General features: G+C 34.0%; 3 protein-coding genes across 3 annotated transcripts; 2 read left to right on the forward strand and 1 right to left on the reverse strand.

Moving 5' to 3' along the window:
* Positions 1-1,908: 1,908 nt before the first annotated feature.
* LOC145571284 (uncharacterized) lies at positions 1,909-8,576 on the forward strand (the record flags this gene model as incomplete). Its single annotated transcript, XM_081630347.1, has 8 exons — positions 1,909-2,168; positions 2,269-2,481; positions 2,574-2,726; positions 3,403-3,605; positions 6,674-6,793; positions 7,145-7,394; positions 7,907-8,012; positions 8,229-8,576. Coding segments are annotated over 8 exons (1,602 nt in total), but the record flags the coding sequence as incomplete, so codon positions are not given.
* Positions 8,577-10,304: 1,728 nt separating this feature from the next.
* Positions 10,305-14,029, forward strand: LOC145572533 (uncharacterized). The gene is made up of 5 exons (XM_081631502.1): positions 10,305-10,559; positions 11,775-12,037; positions 12,139-12,350; positions 12,477-12,738; positions 13,320-14,029. The coding sequence occupies exons 1-5, from the start codon at positions 10,472-10,474 to the stop codon at positions 13,614-13,616; spliced, it is 1,122 nt and encodes a 373-aa protein (XP_081487628.1). The 5' UTR covers positions 10,305-10,471; the 3' UTR covers positions 13,617-14,029.
* Positions 14,030-17,348: 3,319 nt separating this feature from the next.
* Positions 17,349-18,134, reverse strand: LOC145572534 (germin-like protein subfamily 3 member 2). Its single transcript, XM_081631503.1, has one exon. The coding sequence runs from the start codon at positions 18,112-18,114 to the stop codon at positions 17,440-17,442; it is 675 nt and encodes a 224-aa protein (XP_081487629.1). The 5' UTR covers positions 18,115-18,134; the 3' UTR covers positions 17,349-17,439.
* Between the last annotated feature and the right edge of the window lie 1,392 nt (positions 18,135-19,526).

Below are 19,526 nucleotides of genomic sequence, written 5' to 3' on the forward strand. Positions count from 1 at the left end.
ATGACACTATGCTGGTTATCAACGTTACAATCCTACCCAAACAAGCCAATTATTAATTTAGTACTGTCTCTTCTCACATTATAATACATTATAATATAGTACAAAGCAACAATCTTCACAAAATTACAATCTCCAATAGCTCAACACAATCAACACAACTGCTACACAAAACAAAAATCTTACTAGTAATCTATTTCATAATTCATCAAATCAATTACCCCAAATATATAAAACAAGTTCATATCATTAACTAACATCCACCTTCTCAAATTCAATTCATGAACTATGTTGGAAACATGTCCTTATTATCATCTCATTCCAATTAAATCGATTACTTACCATCTTCATATTATCTAGATTACAATCCAACACACACTTACATTTACTACCTGTACCAGCAATACCAGCAATACCAGCAGCAATTAAAACTACTATCCAATAAATTAATTGATTTATTTCAGCTGAACAACTACCACCAAATATAATTCATTAATTGATTTTTCAATATAAACTAATTCAATTACTTCAGTTCAACTAGCAAATATAATTCACTTAATTCATTTTTCAATATAAACTAATTCAATTACTTCAGTTCAACTAGCAAATATAATTCACTTAATTAATTCATTTTTCAATATAAACTAATTCAATTACTTCATTTCAACTGGCAAATATAATTCACTTAATTAATTCATTTTTCAATATAAACTAATTCAATTACAGCAGTTCAACTAGCAAACTAAACCAATTCATACATTGATCGAAACACTAACCTCAATCATCTCAATCTCTTTATTCGAACAATTACTGATCATTTTGCCGCCGCTAAGCTTCTTGAAGTTACTAATTGATGAAGAATCTGAGTCAAATTGCGTGAATTAATTTATGAGAAAAAATAGGGTTTGAGCTCTCGTAATGAACAAATGCAGCTCGAAATATACTCCAACTCCTCCCAGCTCTTATTTGTTGAATATTGCTGCAGCTGAGCCTTCAAAAAATAATGGATGGGAATCCATTAATTTTTCCCAAAACATTTGAAGAGGAGGGAAAAATTTTAGGGAATTAGATCCCGCCATTAATTTGGGGGAAAAAAATTTCAGTGGTGAATTTTGTGTGAATTGCAATTTGTACAGTACAAAAGCAATGGAACCCCACCTGCAGCTGTCCTTTTCTTTTCTTCCATTCAGCAACTTTGGCTTTTTCCTCCTTTTCCAATTCCAGCTAATTTTTTTTTTTAAAAAATATTGGTAGAGACAATCTAGGTCTCTAGTAGGTTGAGACCAAGAATTACCGGAATTTAAATGGGTTGAGTTGAGGAGGATTCTTCTTTTCTTCTCTCCTTATTTGTCTTTATTGTTTACTAAGCAAATTGCTACTTTTTTATTTTCTTTTGGCAGTTTCACAATTTTAGATATTTAGATTGAAGGACATATAAATCTCTTAGGCTATGCTAAGTTTGTTTGAAGTTTTATAGAATTTGAACTTAACTTTAGTACGGAAAAATTAATGTGCGCGTGTCAAATCTTTTCTAAATTTATCTGAACTTATTCTGGTTCAACTTATTTGAGCTTAAGGAAATTCATTTATTCATGTATATATGGCGTGTGAATAAGTGCAATTTATACTAGATGGAGCATGTATATTATGTTCCCAAGAAATTAGATACCAAAGCTATTATTTTTCCTAACATTTTGTTCATTCCTCGCTATTTTTTTAAATATTTCGAATATTCAAATGAGTAAAAAAATGATATTTTTTAGGTTGCACAATTTTGAGTGTACCCTGGAACATCTAAGAATTACGGAGTAATACTTTAGATAGGACGGTGAATTGCATAGCTCACTTGACACTCAGGTAAAAGGACAAAGGTATTACCAATTAATTTTATGACATACCATCTTTGTATGTTTTTCAGGCTTGATTTTTGTGTTGGTGCTGGTGGGTTTCTTGGCATGGGCGTATCAGGCCATTCGCCCTCCTCCACCGAAAATCTGTGGATCTCCCGGAGGCCCTCCAATAACAGCTCCAAGAATCAAGCTAAGAGATGGAAGGCATTTGGCCTACAAAGAATACGGTGTCCCTAGAGATGAAGCGAAGCAAAAGTTCATATTTGTCCATGGATTTGATTCCTGCAGACATCATGCTGCAGTTGCCACAGAACTATCTCCTGTATATACTTTATCACAGTCCTTTTCCTTAATAGTTGTCGCAATGTTGTTAGTTTTTTGTAAATTACACATTATTTATGCGAATGTTATTGCTTCTTCAAGATCTATTTGAGAGTTTAAGCATATACATAGTGTCATTTGACAGACCGGGGTATGGAGAAAGTGATCCACATCCGAAAAGAACAGTTAAGAGCACTATTTTGGATATTGAAGAGCTTGCAGATCAGCTCAACTTAGGACCAAAGTTTTATGTCATTGGCTACTCCATGGGTGGACAGTTAATCTGGGGCTGTCTAAAATATATTCCACACAGGTATAATTTTGTCGAATTTGTTGTTCATGACCTAGGCCGAGGTTCTTATATATTTGTGTTGTTAGTCTGATCTCTGATACTTGTACTAATAGGCTAGTAGGAGCAACATTCTTATCACCCGTATTCCAATTTTGGTGGACTAGCTTACCTGCTAACATCACTAAAGAGATCTCAGGCAGAGCAAGTATATGGGATGTACTGTCAAGAACCGTGCCATACTATCTTCCTTGGCTAACTTATTGGTGGTAGACTCAAAAGATTTTCCCAAATTCAAGTGTTATCGCTCACATCGATCATCTCTTTTCTGTACATGTAGAGTAAAATTACTCAAGTTTCAATTAATTCTGGGAATGCTGCAAAATACAGAGAGATTTGAAGAATGTTCTTCTTTTAATCATTCACTGATTTTTTCAATTTCTTTGTACAAAAGGAGGCAGCCCTATATCGTCACCTATATATATGCATCAACACTTAACCCTATCACCTAAGCTGTACAAGAAGACAAATTTAGAAAATAATACAGCTGTCTGTATCCTAGGAAGTATTCTACCAACTTCCTTGGATCAGCAGTACATATCAGGCCATATATTTCATCACTCCCCCTCAAGATGGGGGTGGGTGAGGAAGAACTCCCAGCTTGGACAGAATATGATGGTGCTTGGCAACAGGGAGGCCTTTAGTAAGCACATCAGCCAGTTGATGTTGAGTAGAGACATAGACTGGTGTGATGGTGCCTTTGGCAACGGTGTCCCGAATGAAATGACAATCAACCTCCACATGCTTCGTCCTTTCATGATGAACAGGATTGAGAGCAATAGAGAGAGCTGCTTGATTATCACATTTAACTGTGACTGGAAGTAGTGATCTCAGCCCCAAATCTTTGAACAGTTGAGTTAACCATGTAACTTCACATGTGGTTAGGGCAAGAGCTCTATATTCAGCCTCCGCAGTTGATCTTGCTACCACATTTTGTTTTTTAGTCTTCCAGGAAATTAACGAGTTACCCAAGAAAACACAAAATCCAGTCGTTGATTTTCTAGAATTCGGACACCCTGCCCAATCACTGTCAGTGTATGCAGTTAGGACAACTGCTGATTTTGAGGCAAGCAAGATGCCCTGGCCTGGTGCTCCGGCTAAATATTTGAGAACTCTTCTTGCAGCTTGCATATGAGCTGATGTAGGACTTTGCATAAACTGACTAAGTACATGTACAGAGAATGCAATGTCCGGTCTTGTAATAGTGAGGTATATCAGTTTACCTACAAGGTGCTGATATTCTATTGGATCAAAAATTGCTGTCCCTATGTCGTGAGTTAGCTTCAAATGTGAATCAACAGGTAGCTTTAATGGCTTGACGCCATCCAATTTAAACTCTTTTAACAATTCCAAAGTATATTTCCTCTGAGAGATTAATATACCATGACTGCTTCTATCCACTTCAATACCCAAAAAATATCTAAGTTCCCCGAGATCCTTTATATGAAACTTCGAAGATAAAAATGCTTTTGCTTCATTGATCATTTTGAGATCATTTCCTGCAACCAACAAATCATCCACATACACCAGTATAATCACAAAGCTCTTCTCACTTCTCTTCACAAACAGAGAGAAATCGGCCCTAGATTGGCTAAATCCAAAATCCAACAGGGCACAAGACAATTTTGTATACCATTGCCTCGGGGCCTGTTTTAGTCCATATAAGGACTTATTGAGTCTTAGCACTTTGCTTGGATGTTTCTCAGCATATTCGTGCTCCCCCTGTCCTCTCGTAATCGGTTTCCCTGGTCCATTATATCCTACAGGAAACTTCATATATACTTCCTCCAACAAATCACCATGCAAGAATGCGTTTTTCACATCCATTTGTGAGACATACCAGTTTTCCATGGATGCTACTGCTAGCAATGATCTAACAGTAGTCATCTTAGCTACAGGAGCAAAAGTTTGCTCATAATCAATCCCTTCTCTTTGCCTGTTCCCAAGTATGACAAGCCTTGCCTTTTCTCTTTCAATTTTCCCATTCTGATCAGTTTTAGTGGTGTATATCCACTTTGATCCAATTGCCTTCCTTCCCGGTGGCAGATTTGTTTCATACCAGGTATCATTTTCTTCTAGAGCTTGCAATTCCACATTCATTGCTTTAACCCATTTCTCATGTTGAACAGCCACCTTGAAATTCTTAGGGTTCTGTATTGTCTCAGTTTGTGCTAGATAGGCTGTAAACTGAGGTTGAGCATCAGCCATTGCAACTTTTAAGACTTCTTTCGGCTTCTCCTTGGTGGCATTTGCTACATAATCAACAAACCACCAAGGTTGTTTCCTAGATCTTGTTGATCTCCTGACCTCACTCTGATCTTCTGTCTCAATTATTTGATATGGATCTTGTTGTATCGCCTCTTGCTGAACTGGAACTTCTTCGTTTTCCTGAGTTTCTTGAGTGTGTTCTGTCTCCAGCTCTTCATTTTCTAAGTCGGCAACATTTTGCCACTGCATTTTTTCACTACTCAAATCTGGAAAGGTCACAGGCACAGGTTCCATGAATTTCTTCTTACAGTTCACATTACATGGGAATACATCTTCTATAAACTTCACATGTCTTGTTACAAAGACCTTCCTCGTCATGAGATTCAAGAGCCTGTAACCTTTTTGATGTTGAGGATACCCTATGAAGATGCAAGGTACACCTCTCTCAGAAAATTTATCCTGAGTTCTGCTTGGATTACTAGCAAATGCTAAGCAACCAAACGACTTAAATATCCTGTAATTCGGAGGTTTATCGAACAACCTCTCATATGGTGTCTTCCCTTTCATTACTCCAGTTGGCAATCAATTTATAATGTATACAGCTGTAAGTACACATTCACTCCAATATTTCAAGGGAAGCCCTGCCTGCATTCTCAATGCTCTTGACATTTCCAAGATATTCCGGTGTTTTCTCTCTACCCGTCCATTCTGTTGGGGAGTATCTACACAAGAAGTTTGATGTACAATACCCCTCTCTGCAAAGTACATTCTACATTTATCATCATCAAAATCTAAAGCATTATCCGATCTTAGAGTCTTTATACGTTTCTCAAATTGGTTTTCAACAAAGTTTGCAAAGTTTTTGATCATTTCAAATGATTCAGATTTAGCTTTCAACAAATAGACCCAAGTAGCTCTAGAGTAGTCATCAACTACAATCAAGAAATACTTGTGTCCACCTCTTGAACACATCCTGTAAGGACCCCATATGTCAATGTGGAGCAATTCAAATAAATCACAAGCAATAAAGTCACTCACATCATAAGGTAATTTAGTAAACTTTGCCATAGGACAAGTCAAAAATACTTCATCACAATGTTCAAAACTACCAGAAATACATTCAATCTGTTTTAACTTGCTCACAGGAGCATGTCCTAGTCGATTATGCCACAAGGCTACATTATTCATCTTCTTAGACACCAAGCTAGCTGCTACTTCTTGAGTCTCTTTTGATTCTTCTTTCTCTTCTACTCCTGCTCTCCTTATAGACTTTAGCATCCTTCCTACAGCATCCTGCAAATCCTTCACCTTCATGTTCACCAGCATATACAGTCCATTATGAGTTTTTCCAATCCCTTTAACCATCTGAGAATGTGAGTCCTGAATTATACAAAAATCAGGATAAAATACCACCTTCCACTTAGTGCCTTTAATCAATTTGTTCACTGACATCAAATTATGCCTAAACTCCGGTACACACAATACATTCTCAAGCACAATACCATTTTCCAACTTTACATCACCCACACATGTGATACTTGCTGTTTTTCCATTAGGCAAGTTTATTTTAGGTCTATTCACCATTTCTTCTATATTTTTCAATAGTTTTCTATCATATATCATGTGATCAGATGCACCAGAGTCAATAATCCACTCACATTCACTAATAGATGCATTATAACAGAAAACCATACCTGCAAATGAAGTCTCAATTTCATCATCTGTTTCATCACCTCCCTTAGCATTGTTAGGTCCACTTTGAGATCCAGATGGGAAGAGCTTTATCCACTCTTCGAGTTGTTGCCTTGTGACAGAAAGTGCTGACTCACTCTTCTCACCTTGAACAGCAGCATTTGCACTTATCTTCCCTCCAGCTTGTTTTCCTTTGTTCCATTTCAATCCACCACCATCCTTTTTCTAAACTTTCTGTTGAGTCTTATACTTGTAGTGTCCCTTGGGAAAACCCTTTACATACCAGCACTTTTCAACTGGATGAATTCTCCCACCACAAGCACTACACTTTTCTTGCCAGTTGCTTCCTCTTTCATCTTCTTCTCTACCCTTCCTGGTAAACATCGCTGATGCTTCCATGTTCACCTTGGATACATTCAACACTTCTCTCTGAGCTTCTTCTTGCTGCAAGGCTCCACATGCTTCTTCTGCACTAGGAAGTGTTGACTTCTCTGAGCAGCATAGTCTTCATCAAGACCATTCAAAAACTGAAACAGATGTTGCTCCTCAACCTGCTTAAGTATTGCTGCTACAAAGGCATTTATCTCTGGTGTCATGTTTGCTATAGGGGGATACTGATTCAGATTATCGAGTTCCTCCCAAATAGCAACTAGTTTAGTGTAGTATTCACTAATACTCTCACCATTTTGCTTGCACTCATACAGCTCCTTATTGAGTCTGTATTTAGTTGCTCCATTTGTCAACATGAACCTCTTCTCCAGCTACACCCATATTCCTCTTGCAGTGCTCAAGAACATCACAGATTTCTTGATAGATTCCGAAAGTGTTGACAAAATCCAAGAAATGGTTACATTGTTAAATGTATCCCATTGTTCCTGCTTCTTAGCATCAGCTTTGTCTCTGATGAGCACACCAGTGACCATTCCCAGCTTTCTCTTGGATGCCAGAGCTATTTCTATAGATCTTCTCCATGCCCTGTAGTTAGAGGGTCCTTGAAGTTTCTCAATTACCAACAGAGGTCCCTCATTAGGATGTATATAGAGTGGACTCTGAGTATCAACAATGTTAGTGTTGTTGCTATCAGAACTCGAATCTCCAGCCATATTTAAGATTTTTCAGGAATAAAGATACTATCATTAGACTTCTTCTGTGATAAAGATACTATCTTTAGCCGATAAAAACACTAACTTTCGACTGTAAATAATATCCAACAACCTCTCACACTCTCTCTTTCTTGCAGCAACCTGGTTGCTCTGATACCATGTAGAGTAAAATTACTCAAGTTTCAATTAATTCTGGGAATGCTGCAAAATACAAAGAGATTTGAAGAATGTTCTTCTTTTAATCATTCACTGATTTTTTCAATTTCTTTGTACAAAAGGAGGCAGCCCTATATCGTCACCTATATATATGCATCAACACTTAACCCTATCACCTAAGCTGTACAAGAAGACAAATTTAGAAAATAATACAGCTGTCTGTATCCTAGGAAGTATTCTACCAACTTCCTTGGATCAGCAGTACATATCAGGCCATATATTTCATCAGTACAAGACAGAGAACTCATTCCTAAATTCGAGAGGAAGGACTACAAGGTACAGTACAATTCTTACTCCTACAACTCTGTATGACTTGATTATGTGCACCTACAAATAAGATTGAACATTGTGGGAAAAATATACCTGTATTGGCTATATATTCTACCAAATTTAGTTAGTATTGCACTTAATTGTGCAAAATCTAAAATATTTCTTAGGATTTCATTGATTTTTCCCCACTTCATATCTAATCTGCTATCTTATGCCTAACAGGATCAAGTAAGACAGCAAGGGGAATACGAATCCATCCACCAAGACATGAACGTAGCGTTTGGAAAATGGGAATTTGATCCAATGGAGCTTGCAAATCCATTTCCTAACGGCGAGGGTAAGGTTCATCTATGGCAAGGTGATGATGACAGACTCGTGCCTGTCGTGATACAGCGTTACACAGCTCAAAGACTGCCTTGGATTAACTATCATGAGATACCAGGTGCTGGACATTTGTTCCCATTTGCACCTGGAATGAGTGATGCTATTATTAAAACTCAATTATCTGTTGAAAACTAACAGCTTTGTCTAGTAAACTTGTATGTTTAACACTTGTACCAAATTTGTATTAGCTGATCAACAATCAATTAGTTGATTTTAAATTGTGATAGATAATACAGGGGATATGATTGAGTAATGCTAGCTCCTAATTTTCAACTTCCAGTTAACAAAACTTACTACTACCATAATTACATTTACCAAATTAAAAAAGTTCGGAAGATTTCACTGATCAAAATCTTTGATGCTAGTAGGGTACCCCTCAAGAGGATTTATTTTTGTTAATTTAAGGTGGCCTATACTCTATAGTTTATTTATAATGTTTACTCTGTCCCAATTTTTTTTTTTTTTTCGTTTTTCGTGTATGTTTCTGGAGAGGAATTGTAGTGAGATACGGTTGAAAACCTCATAAAATAAAATAGACATTAAATTATGGGACAGATGGAGTATTAAAATCTAAATAAATCTAACTAATCTAATATAATTAAAAAAAATTAAAAAAAAAACATATTTTTATATGTTCAACATATTTTTTCCATTTTTTAATATTGCACCACTTGTCTTTTAAAGAAGCTCCACAAATATTGCACCGTTTTTATTTTAGGACAAAACATATTCGGGTTCATCTTGCAAACATACCCTTACTTTTATTTACATCACATGACCAATTATGTATTTTACCTTTCACATGACCAATTATGTATTTTACCTTTCTTCATCTTCCTTTTCTCTACTATCAAAATTATTTTTTTTTTTAAAAAAAAACGAAGGAAGTATTAAGGTTCGTTCACACATGTCATTATCAAGCGTCATATTCAGTTCAGTTAGAACAATTGAATAGGTGTGTCTAGTGCATTGCAGTTGAGTTGAGACTAATGATTTTTATTTTATTTTTTTGTTTTTTGACGAAGATTTGAGACTAATGATGTAATTGCCAAATACTAATTGATCATGGGAATGTTTGGAAACCAGCTTTTTAGCTGGCTTTTGGCTTTTTCAAGTTGGTCAAACAGCCAAAAAACATGTTTGGTTATTGACTTTTTTAACTAGCTAAAAAGCTGGTTTTTAAGCCAAAAGCAAAAAGCTAATTGGAGCAGCTTTTGGCTTTTGGCTTGTTGACATAATTAACTTTTGATTAATATTAATTAGTCATAATAAAGATAATTAGTAATTAAATATTTTATAATTAAATATTTGATATTTAATAATTAATGATTAAATATTTGATGATTAAATATTTGATAATTAATAATTAATATTTTCTTTGAAACATAAATTATTAGTGTTTAATAATTAGTATTTAAAATATTAGTAATTTATAGTACATTATTATTGATAATTATCAATTTATTACTAATAAAATTAATGTTAATTAATAACCAATAATTAATTAATTTAAATTATAATTAGTTATAATAAAATTATTATCTATAATCAATAATTAATGTTAATAATTACTAATTAGTGTTATGTAGTTTAACAACAGCTAGCACCCAACAAACCAATTTACCAAACTCTGCAACTTTAGTCAAACAGCCTGTTCAAAAGCCAATCTAAACAGCTAGTCAAACCAGCCAACTAAAACAGCCGACAACCAACAGCCAACAGCCAATTGTCAAACAGGGCCCATATAAATATAATAATCATACGCTAACTACAAGTCTATTAATATTCTCTAGCATCAACCATGAAAAAATGTTAAGTTTTGTAACTAACAATAGTAAAAAAGACAGACTAACCAAACATTCGCACAAAAGAGTCACCTAACCCTGACACACCTCACAACACACGCGCACACATATTGAAAACATAGACATGACTTTAGACTTGGTTATAATTTTCCAAATTCAGCGGCTGAATATAAATACTCAAGTGTGAGCCACTCAAAATAATCTCAACATTCCACCATTTTTGGACTTGAGATTATCAAATCAAAGGTAAAAAAGTGGATCTTGTATTGGTCGATTATGGCTGGAGCACCTGTTAACAGAAGGGTTTCTGCTTCTTCTGCTAGGGCCCACACTCGCAAATCTATTCCTAATTCTTCTTCTTCTGGTATTTCTTTCTTTCTCTGTTTTTTATTGTATTAATTTCATCATTTTTGTGGTTGAAAATAAGGGAGAGAATCATGGTTGTTAATAAAATCTTGGTTTATGTAGCCCACCCCATCATTGAGATTAGAGTTTCAATATTGTTGTTGTTTTTGTTGGATTGTTTTGGGTATTGAAACAATCATTCTGATGTTGATTTTTATGTAGTCGAAATACCAATAATTATTTTTGGTACTGAACCATTTACAGACAACATAGGTGGTATTACGTTAGACCTTTTTTTTTTTGTTTTTTTTTAAACAAAGTTTTGGGATCTGGGTATTTTATTTTATTGTTTAATTCATATTTTTATGATTTTTTTTTTAGTTAGTGAGGTAATGCCGTCATGGGTTTATCATGTTAAATCTTTAAATGGAGTATTAGCATTGAAATATGGAAGATAATTGATGATAAACTTATGTTCATAAGAAAAGGAAAATTGACTCTTGTTAGTAGAGTAGTGAGACTAGTGACTGAGTACCATAGTGGACAGATTGACTCTTTGGTAGTGAGATTTGTATTGTTTGTTCATTTGTTGCTCGATTCCGTATTACGAACTATGTTCACTGTGATAATTGAGAAATTTGGATTTGGATTTGGATACAGTTTATAATGGTTAGTTTTCACATACTATATGATGAATTGTTGGAGCTTCATTTGAAATTGCTGTTTAAGATTGCTGAATTGGTAACTAGATATCTTGTTTTATGATGTGTAATCACTTACCTTTTTAGTTTGATAACTATAGGTAGAGCCCCAACTTTTGAGTATGAAGTTGTGTGTATTGAGTTTTGAAATGTAGGAGTAAAATTTGATAAAATTTCCATGTCATATACTCACATCATGCACGCAATTTCCATTGGTTTCACAATAATCATGCCATAGGAGGATTGGGCGACGTGTTATTGTGAAACCAATGGAAAGAAGTAGAGAACTGATGGTAAGAAGTTTAAGCAAGTCCATTTGTTTCCAAAGCTGAAGGAAATGTTCATATTTGTTGAAATGGATCTTTTAATCTGATAAAAATAAAATGTGATATTGCTTATACAATTATGACTTCTTAAATTGTTAAATTTTACTACCTCTGAAATAATAGAAGTCTATAAAAATTCAAAATCAGTGTAATGACAAATCATCATACTCAATTTTGGGCGATTTGACAAGGTATCAAAATTTTCAGGGTTGTTTAAGAAAATTCTTCTGGTTAGCCTTGTTGGGCTGTTGGCATGGGGTTATCAAGCTACTCGTCCGCCTCCTCCCAAAATTTGTGGAACGCCAAATGGTCCTCCTGTTACAGCACCAAGAATTAAGTTAAATGATGGAAGGCATTTGGCCTACAAAGAGCATGGTGTGCCAAAAGATAAAGCACAGCACAAATTCGTCTATATTCATGGCTTTGACTCCTGTCGGAATCATGCTGTAGTTGCCAACTTTCTTTCTCCGGTATATATACTATAAGAGCTTCACTTTGCTTACCATTTATATTTTGCTGGATATATATGCAGATTTGTATTAATCCGACTTGTCTTTGTTGATTTTTCTAGGAAACAGTTGAAAGTTTAGGAACATATATTTTGGCAATTGACAGACCAGGATATGGAGAAAGCGATCCAAATCCAAACTGGACAGTAAAGAGTATTGCATTGGATGTAGAAGAGCTTGCTGATAAGTTGGAACTTGGAGACAAGTTTTATGTGATCGGATTTTCTATGGGTGGGCAAGCAGTGTGGAGCTGCCTCAAGTATATTCCGAATAGGTACTAGTATTGCCTATTTGATTTTTATAATGAAGTAAAGTTTGTTAATATCAGCTATTTGATTTGAAATACGAGTGTTTCAACTGTTACATAATTTTTTTTGATGGGTTACTATTATGATGATAGGCTAGCAGGAGCAACATTAATAGCTCCTGTTGTCAACTACTGGTGGTCTGGTTTGCCTGCTAACCTTTCTGCCGAGGCCTACAACAAACAGCTTCAACGAGATAGATGGGCATTGCGTGTTGCACACTATGCACCATGGCTATCTTATTGGTGGAATACACAAAAATTATTTCCTATTTTGAGTGTGATTGATCACCTTCCTGAAATCTTCTCACGTCAAGACAAAGAGCTTGTTGCACAATTTGCAGGAAAGGAAGATTCGGTATGGCTCTTCAATTCAGAGAAAATCTTTGATTTTAATATATTTTGTGTGTTTGTTTATATTATCATTAGTTCAAGGGAAACAAAATTAACTAACAGGAACAAGCTTCGGATTTTAGTAATCTCAGGCTTAATAAAATAATTAGCATAGTAGCATGTAGAAATTGGAAAATGCTCATGTTCTGTTAATGTTTTGAGATCATGATGATTTTATGAACTTATGCTAGACTAATAATGTTCCTGTTTAGAGTAGAAAAGCCAATCCATGACTGCTTCAATAGGTTTATTCTCGTGCATTAAGTGTCATCTTGATTTCTGACAAGGAAAAGTTTGGAACTCTGCGAATTATGAACTTTTGGATAATCACAAGAAAGATATGAATGTATAATATGCTCCTGATAATTTATGGTGAACGAATTTTTGAAAGAAAATGGGATTTGGATGCATGCAGTCTGTTAATAGGGCTCATATGTCAGCAAGTAGCATTTGATACCCTTCAATTATTTCATTCAATCAATCATTCTATTGTCACTCCTCTGGTTTCTAACTGTTGTCATTATTGTTTTAATGGCCGGTTATCAGTCTCCTGTAAGACAGCAAGGAGAACATCAATCCATCCACCGAGACTTGGCTGTGGGGTTCGGCAAATGGGAATTTGACCCAACTGAACTGACAAATCCATTCCCTAACAACGAGGGGAATGTCCACCTCTGGCAAGGAGATGAAGATATACTCGTGCCTGTCACGTTGCAGCGTTATATAGTTCAAAAACTCCCTTGGATTCACTACCATGAAATTCCGGGTGCTGGACACATGTTCCCTTACTCCAAAGGCATGAGTGATGCCATTATTAAGGCACAACTTTCTGTTGAGAACTAGCACAGTCGACATAGTCATAGATACACCATATACTGCAGGTGAGCTATTAAACCTGATACACCATTATAGTTTTCCATAGCTATTTATGTACCGGCTTTGTTTTAATTTAACCATTGTAATCGTTAATGGCGGTGCAAGGGTTGTAGTCCATACTAGAGACCTAAACGTAAATCATAGAACTCATTATTGTTTTGTTAATCCAAACATCTAAACAAGCTTGGATTTATCATTTTGCTTCTTTTTCATTGTTTTTTTGTAAGTTTTGGTTGTTACTTGTTAGGTATAGATGTCTTGTAGTGCTCTTTATAATACATGGTGTCACCCATGTTGAAAATAATGTCTTGATTTTGGAGTTTTCCTTCACTTTATTGAGATTTGATTGCTTACCTCTTTATTTTGTTAGGCTTGTACAATTATTGATCCACTTTTGCACCCTCTGTTTTTGGATTATGTCATATAAGTAATGCACATTGTCATTATGAGACCATTTAATTTGAGGAGGTACATGGCTAAAATTTTAAACACAAATACAGATATTTGGTTCGATTAATTTTATCTAAAATTACATTATATGAACTTAATTTATACGGAGTATAATTATTTGATCACATATTTTGAACTTATTTTTCATTGTATCAGAATTTATTTGTGAGGGTGTCTAAAGTTATTTTGTCTGAAATTATATATTCTTATTGCATTGTGACTGAAAAGATAAGGAAAAAGTAAAATCAAACCTGCATTTTTAGTTTTGCATAAATCAAAAAAGATTATCCAAGAGTTCGCGATTTGATCACGGATTTTGAACACTGTCATAATTTAAGTCTTTAACTAACTAAACTAACTAATCATCCATAGATATTTCATATACGTAGTAAATGAGGATGAAAATTGAAATTTTGAGACTTTTGGAATTATCGAAGTTAACTCATGCAAAGTACAAACGTCTTTGGAGGAAATTGATTTATTCTAATAAATGCTCGAGCTACCTTTCCTTCAAATCAAACCAAAATAATAAATAAATAAATAAAATAAAATAAAATAAACAAAAAACATTTGCTTCCTTATATTGTGATTAAAACATATGTTGAACCCAAATTTCGCTTTAGCCCACTTTTCACTTTTTCAGGACCTTAAACCCATTAATGCTTTAGTGAGAGAGTCTTGGACTCTTGGTTTACCAATCTGGAAACATCTTCTATGATTAGAACTCAAACTATGAGAAAATCCAAGTTATTTGCAAATATCTCTCCTCTCACAATTTTATGTTTTCCTTTTATCTTTTGAGATAAAGTTTTTTAATTAAGGGCCTGTTCACATTTACTTAATTTCAGTTCAGTTCAGCTCCAATCAGTTCAGTTCAGTTCCAATCAGTTCAGTTCAGTTCAGCTCTTAATTACCCTCTCACATAAAATATTCATTTCAGCTCAATTCAGTTCAGTTTAGTTCAGTTCAGTTCCAATCAGTTCAGTTCAGTTCAGTTTAGCTTTAATCAGTTCAGTTCAGTTCAGCTCAGTTCAATAAATATGAACAGGCCCTAAGTGGTATGGAAACAAATGTTTAAATTTGTGAGATCAGATAAACAAATGTAATTTCGGAGATTAGCCTGGGCAAACTACTCAAACTATAGAAGTATTACATAGGCAAACATTATTTTGTAGTTTATTTGGACATTTTTTTGGGGTCTTAGGAAGAATTTTGAGCAATATATGGGCCTAGTGAGATATATGCACCACACGTATCATGTGCATATAGAACTAGTGGAAAATAGGCGAAGATATGAGTCTATTTAGTTTTAGTCGTTTGAATTACTGCTCCCTGCGTTTCGTAATAATCACACAAAATTATAGAAAATTTATAGGTAGGGATCATAGGGTGAATTTTATAATAAAAAGTATAGTTAGTTTAATTGTTAGTATAAGGTAGTTTAATTGTTAGTAAGAGAGAAAATTTAAAAAATAAAAAATAAAAAAAAAAAGTACTATAAGCGGGATTAATATGGAAGAGAAATAATAAAATATTTATGTATGAGGTTAGTGAGAGGAAAAAATAATAATATAGTAGTGGATCTTTACCAAATTAGGAAGTGTTGCAATTATTATGAAGCAAATGTAAAAGAAAAGTGTTGCAATTATTAGAAAATAGAGGGAGTGTGAAATAATGCAACTAAATTATTGTGAAATACTACCTTCAATTAACGGTTGAGTATTTTTGACTTTGCATCGCATATAATTCTAACTTTTGCCCAAATAAACCCTGCCACCTAAAAAGTGGCACCATTTGCTTTCAAACATAAACACAAAATATAATGCAACTAAATTGTTGTTAAACACTTTTGCTATGTTCCATTGATTAAATGCAACCTTTGGTTTTATCTATATTGCTGTTGTTTTGTTCCTTTAAATATCCAATAATTAACCTCCAAATGATCAATTGATAAGTTAAACACCATCAAGCATGCAAGGTAAGTTTGTAAACATAATTAAAGGAATACTAGAATGTTTAAGATATTACAACTTCTTTTTCATTACATAATAAGCTGTTGCTCTAGACTTTTAACCTGGCCTAAGTAAAGATCATGTCATTCATCATATAATTAGGCTCCACTAAACAAAGGGTTTTCTACGTAATTAGTCAGACAACAAGTAATTAAGTGAAATTGGGAGAGGATGATGGCATGACCCAGTACAAGCGTGGTTTTGGAGCCTTTTTTCACTGCTATACTTAATTGGCAGAATAAAATATATCCAACTATATTGCTATAGGCCCGGAATGATGTGCAATGTCTACCATAACCAGACCATGATTTTGACGAGATTTGATCCTAAAGCATAGGTTCATCTGCAAATACTAAATCTATTAAATCCATCTAGAATCAATTATATCTGACTTTGATAATCAAAAAGACCAAAAGTTATAATTATATATAACTAGTTATTTTGGTGAAATTTGATCCAAGATTAGAAGTTTACCTTCCAAGATTTAACCATATAACTTATTTGAAATTAACTATTAGTGACTTTGATAACCAAAAAAAAACAATCATGCACCCACACATTGCTAGATAGGTTTAAAAAAAAAAATTAATCCTAGGATAAGTTTGAAATTATAATCCTTCAATTTTAGTATAGCAGGTTTAAAATCTTAAATACATGATGGTTACTTTTTTATACTGTTTGCATTTCTTACAGAAGAATTTCCCTTCGCTACATAATGCTTTGGTCAATTGAACTATCAACTATAATACTACATAATGCTTTGGTCAATTGAATTTCCCAGCCCAATGCATAGCCCAGCCCCTTTGTTGAAATCAACTATCTAAGGGCCTAGCTTGTAGCACACTTGGTTATCATTACACTGGCACAAATTATTTTCATTTGTATTCACTATATGTCTATATACTATAACTACCCACATACTTTGTATAAATCTTTTTTTTTGGGGACCCTATCCAAAGAGCGTATCAAAATCTTACCGACTAGATTAGTATGAGACAGTCTCATGCCGTGGGACGGAACAATCACCCCATCATTATTCATTCATAATCTGCAATCAGATTTATATATTTACATTTATCTTATCATACAATTGTTTAGTTGTTTTGAGATTTGTAATTCATCCAGAGTTTAGGAATGTTTGATATCCAAAACAAGATCTAACTTTCAAGGATATTCATATTCCATCACTTAGTCAAAAACTCACATAAAAAGCTCTTGATAATTAAATCACCTAATTGTTCACCATAAACACTTTGACAATCGTTCAATAGAAGGCTAAAAGCTTAAGAGAAAGGAAAACACAGAAAGGGCAAAAAATAACTTACTAATTAAGTGACTTTTTTGGGAAAAAATTTCTTCCTAATGGTGCTAATCTGATCAAGTGTCATACCAAAAGCTTTTTCAAGCAATTCATCATTAACTCCAGCACCAAACAATACATTTGGGATTCTAATGATCCCAGGATTTTGGCTATTAAAACTTCCAATTATCTTCGCCGGAGACTTCCCAACATTCATTTGAAAATGCACTAAACCTCTAGGGTAAACCATAACCTCCCCTGCCTCGATCACCTTAGCAAAAATCCTATTCGTTGAGTCAACAAATCCGGAGTAAACACTCCCACTTACCACGTACGCAATCTCCGTGGCTCTAGGGTGCAAATGGGGCACGTTAACACCCCCAACCTTAAGATCGGCCCTAGCAAATGACATTCCAAGGGTGTTTAGGCTCGGAAAATTTAAGGGTGTTACAGATATTCCTGCGAAACCTATTTCAGAAAAGTTTCCAGGATGTTTTATCCCGGAAAATATAAAATCTTCGGGCGTTACCTCGGCCAAGGTTTTGCATGGGAGGATATGAAAATGAGGGGAAGTTGTAGCTCTTAAGGGTATGGAATTGTTGCTAGGTATACAAAAATCTTGGATAGGGTCAGGGTCAGAAGCATTTGCTAGGAAAATATACAAGGAGAATATAACTAATAAAACTACCTTTATTTGAGCCATATTTTTATGGAATTTTCTCCTTGTACAACTTCTTAGGGATTACTAGGAAAGAATTTATAGGTGTGATTTCTACAATGGGTATTTTGGGGATTTAATTGTAGGCCATGAACATTAATTTCTTTTGCTATAACATATTACCACGCCAAAACAACATCATTGAGATTCAATTAACTACAATAATAATATGATATATCTTTTTGTTTTATTTATGTATACTTTTTACATGCTTTGTCTTGCTCCTTTGAAATTTAAAGACAATGTAATAATGTTGCAAATAATTATGATAAAGATATAATGATAGTTAGCCAAGTTTTAGTAGTGATTCTCGTTTTCTCATGAACAAAAACACGTCACAAATCCAATGAGTTTGATCTTGTCGTAAAAATGCACGTTTGTTGAATTAACTTACTCATTGCATGTATTAAACCAATGTTCATAGCTAATCCATATACTGACAAAATTAGCTATTCCCTCCGTTTCATAATGATAGTCCCATATACTATTTTGGGAGTTTTAAAAAAAATCTCCCCGTATTGAATATGATCTATTTTTAACTTGATTTTTTTTGGAATTAATTGGTTGTGGATTGATGACATGGCTCAAGTAAGAAAATCTCTACCTTGAATTATTTTGTATTTTAATACGGAGTATTTGATTCCATATATTCTTCTTTTCTTATTTTATGTGATTGATTTTATATGGGACTAACATTATAAAACGGAAGGGGTAATATCTAAAACATGTTCAAATTATATACTTCCTCTGTTCCTTAATTAGATGCTTATTTTACTTTTTGGGGGTTTAAAAATGTACTTTTTGACAATATTCCCTCTTTTTGATGTTGTCATAAATTTTCTTTTATTTATTTTGTACTTTTGACATTATTTTCCAACACTTTTCCTCTATATCTCTTCAATAATTATCAACTTTTTTTTTCTCTCTATCTCTCTAACCCCATATGCACTTTGTACTTTCCAATCATGGGTTTTAAGAAATCTCTAAGTTTCTTGATCACCGTATAATTTTAGAAGTATGCATCTAATTAAGGGATGGGGGGAGTACTTTCAAATGTAATTGTGTTACCTCATAATTATATTTAAAAAAAAAAAGAGTCAAGTGTAATTGTGTTATAAGTGTTTCATTGCAATATATATTTTCAAAATATTAAATTTTAAATTCTTTACAAATGCACAGTTTAAGATATTCATTGTCTGACTAGTGCATTGAAGACCATAAAAATAAAAAAATAAAAATAAAATAAAAAAAATAAAAAAAAAAAGCAGTTTGAAAAAGAACTTTGTTCTGTAATAAAAGTAGTAAATGTCAATCATCCTAATATAGGGGCATGTTCTCTTCAGTTTAATTTCAGTTCAGTTCTTAATTTTCTTCTCTCATAAACAATTCAGTTCAGT

Source organism: Chenopodium album, chromosome 12, assembly GCF_948465745.1.
Source record: "Chenopodium album chromosome 12, dcCheAlbu1.1, whole genome shotgun sequence".
NCBI lineage: Eukaryota > Viridiplantae > Streptophyta > Magnoliopsida > Caryophyllales > Amaranthaceae > Chenopodium > Chenopodium album.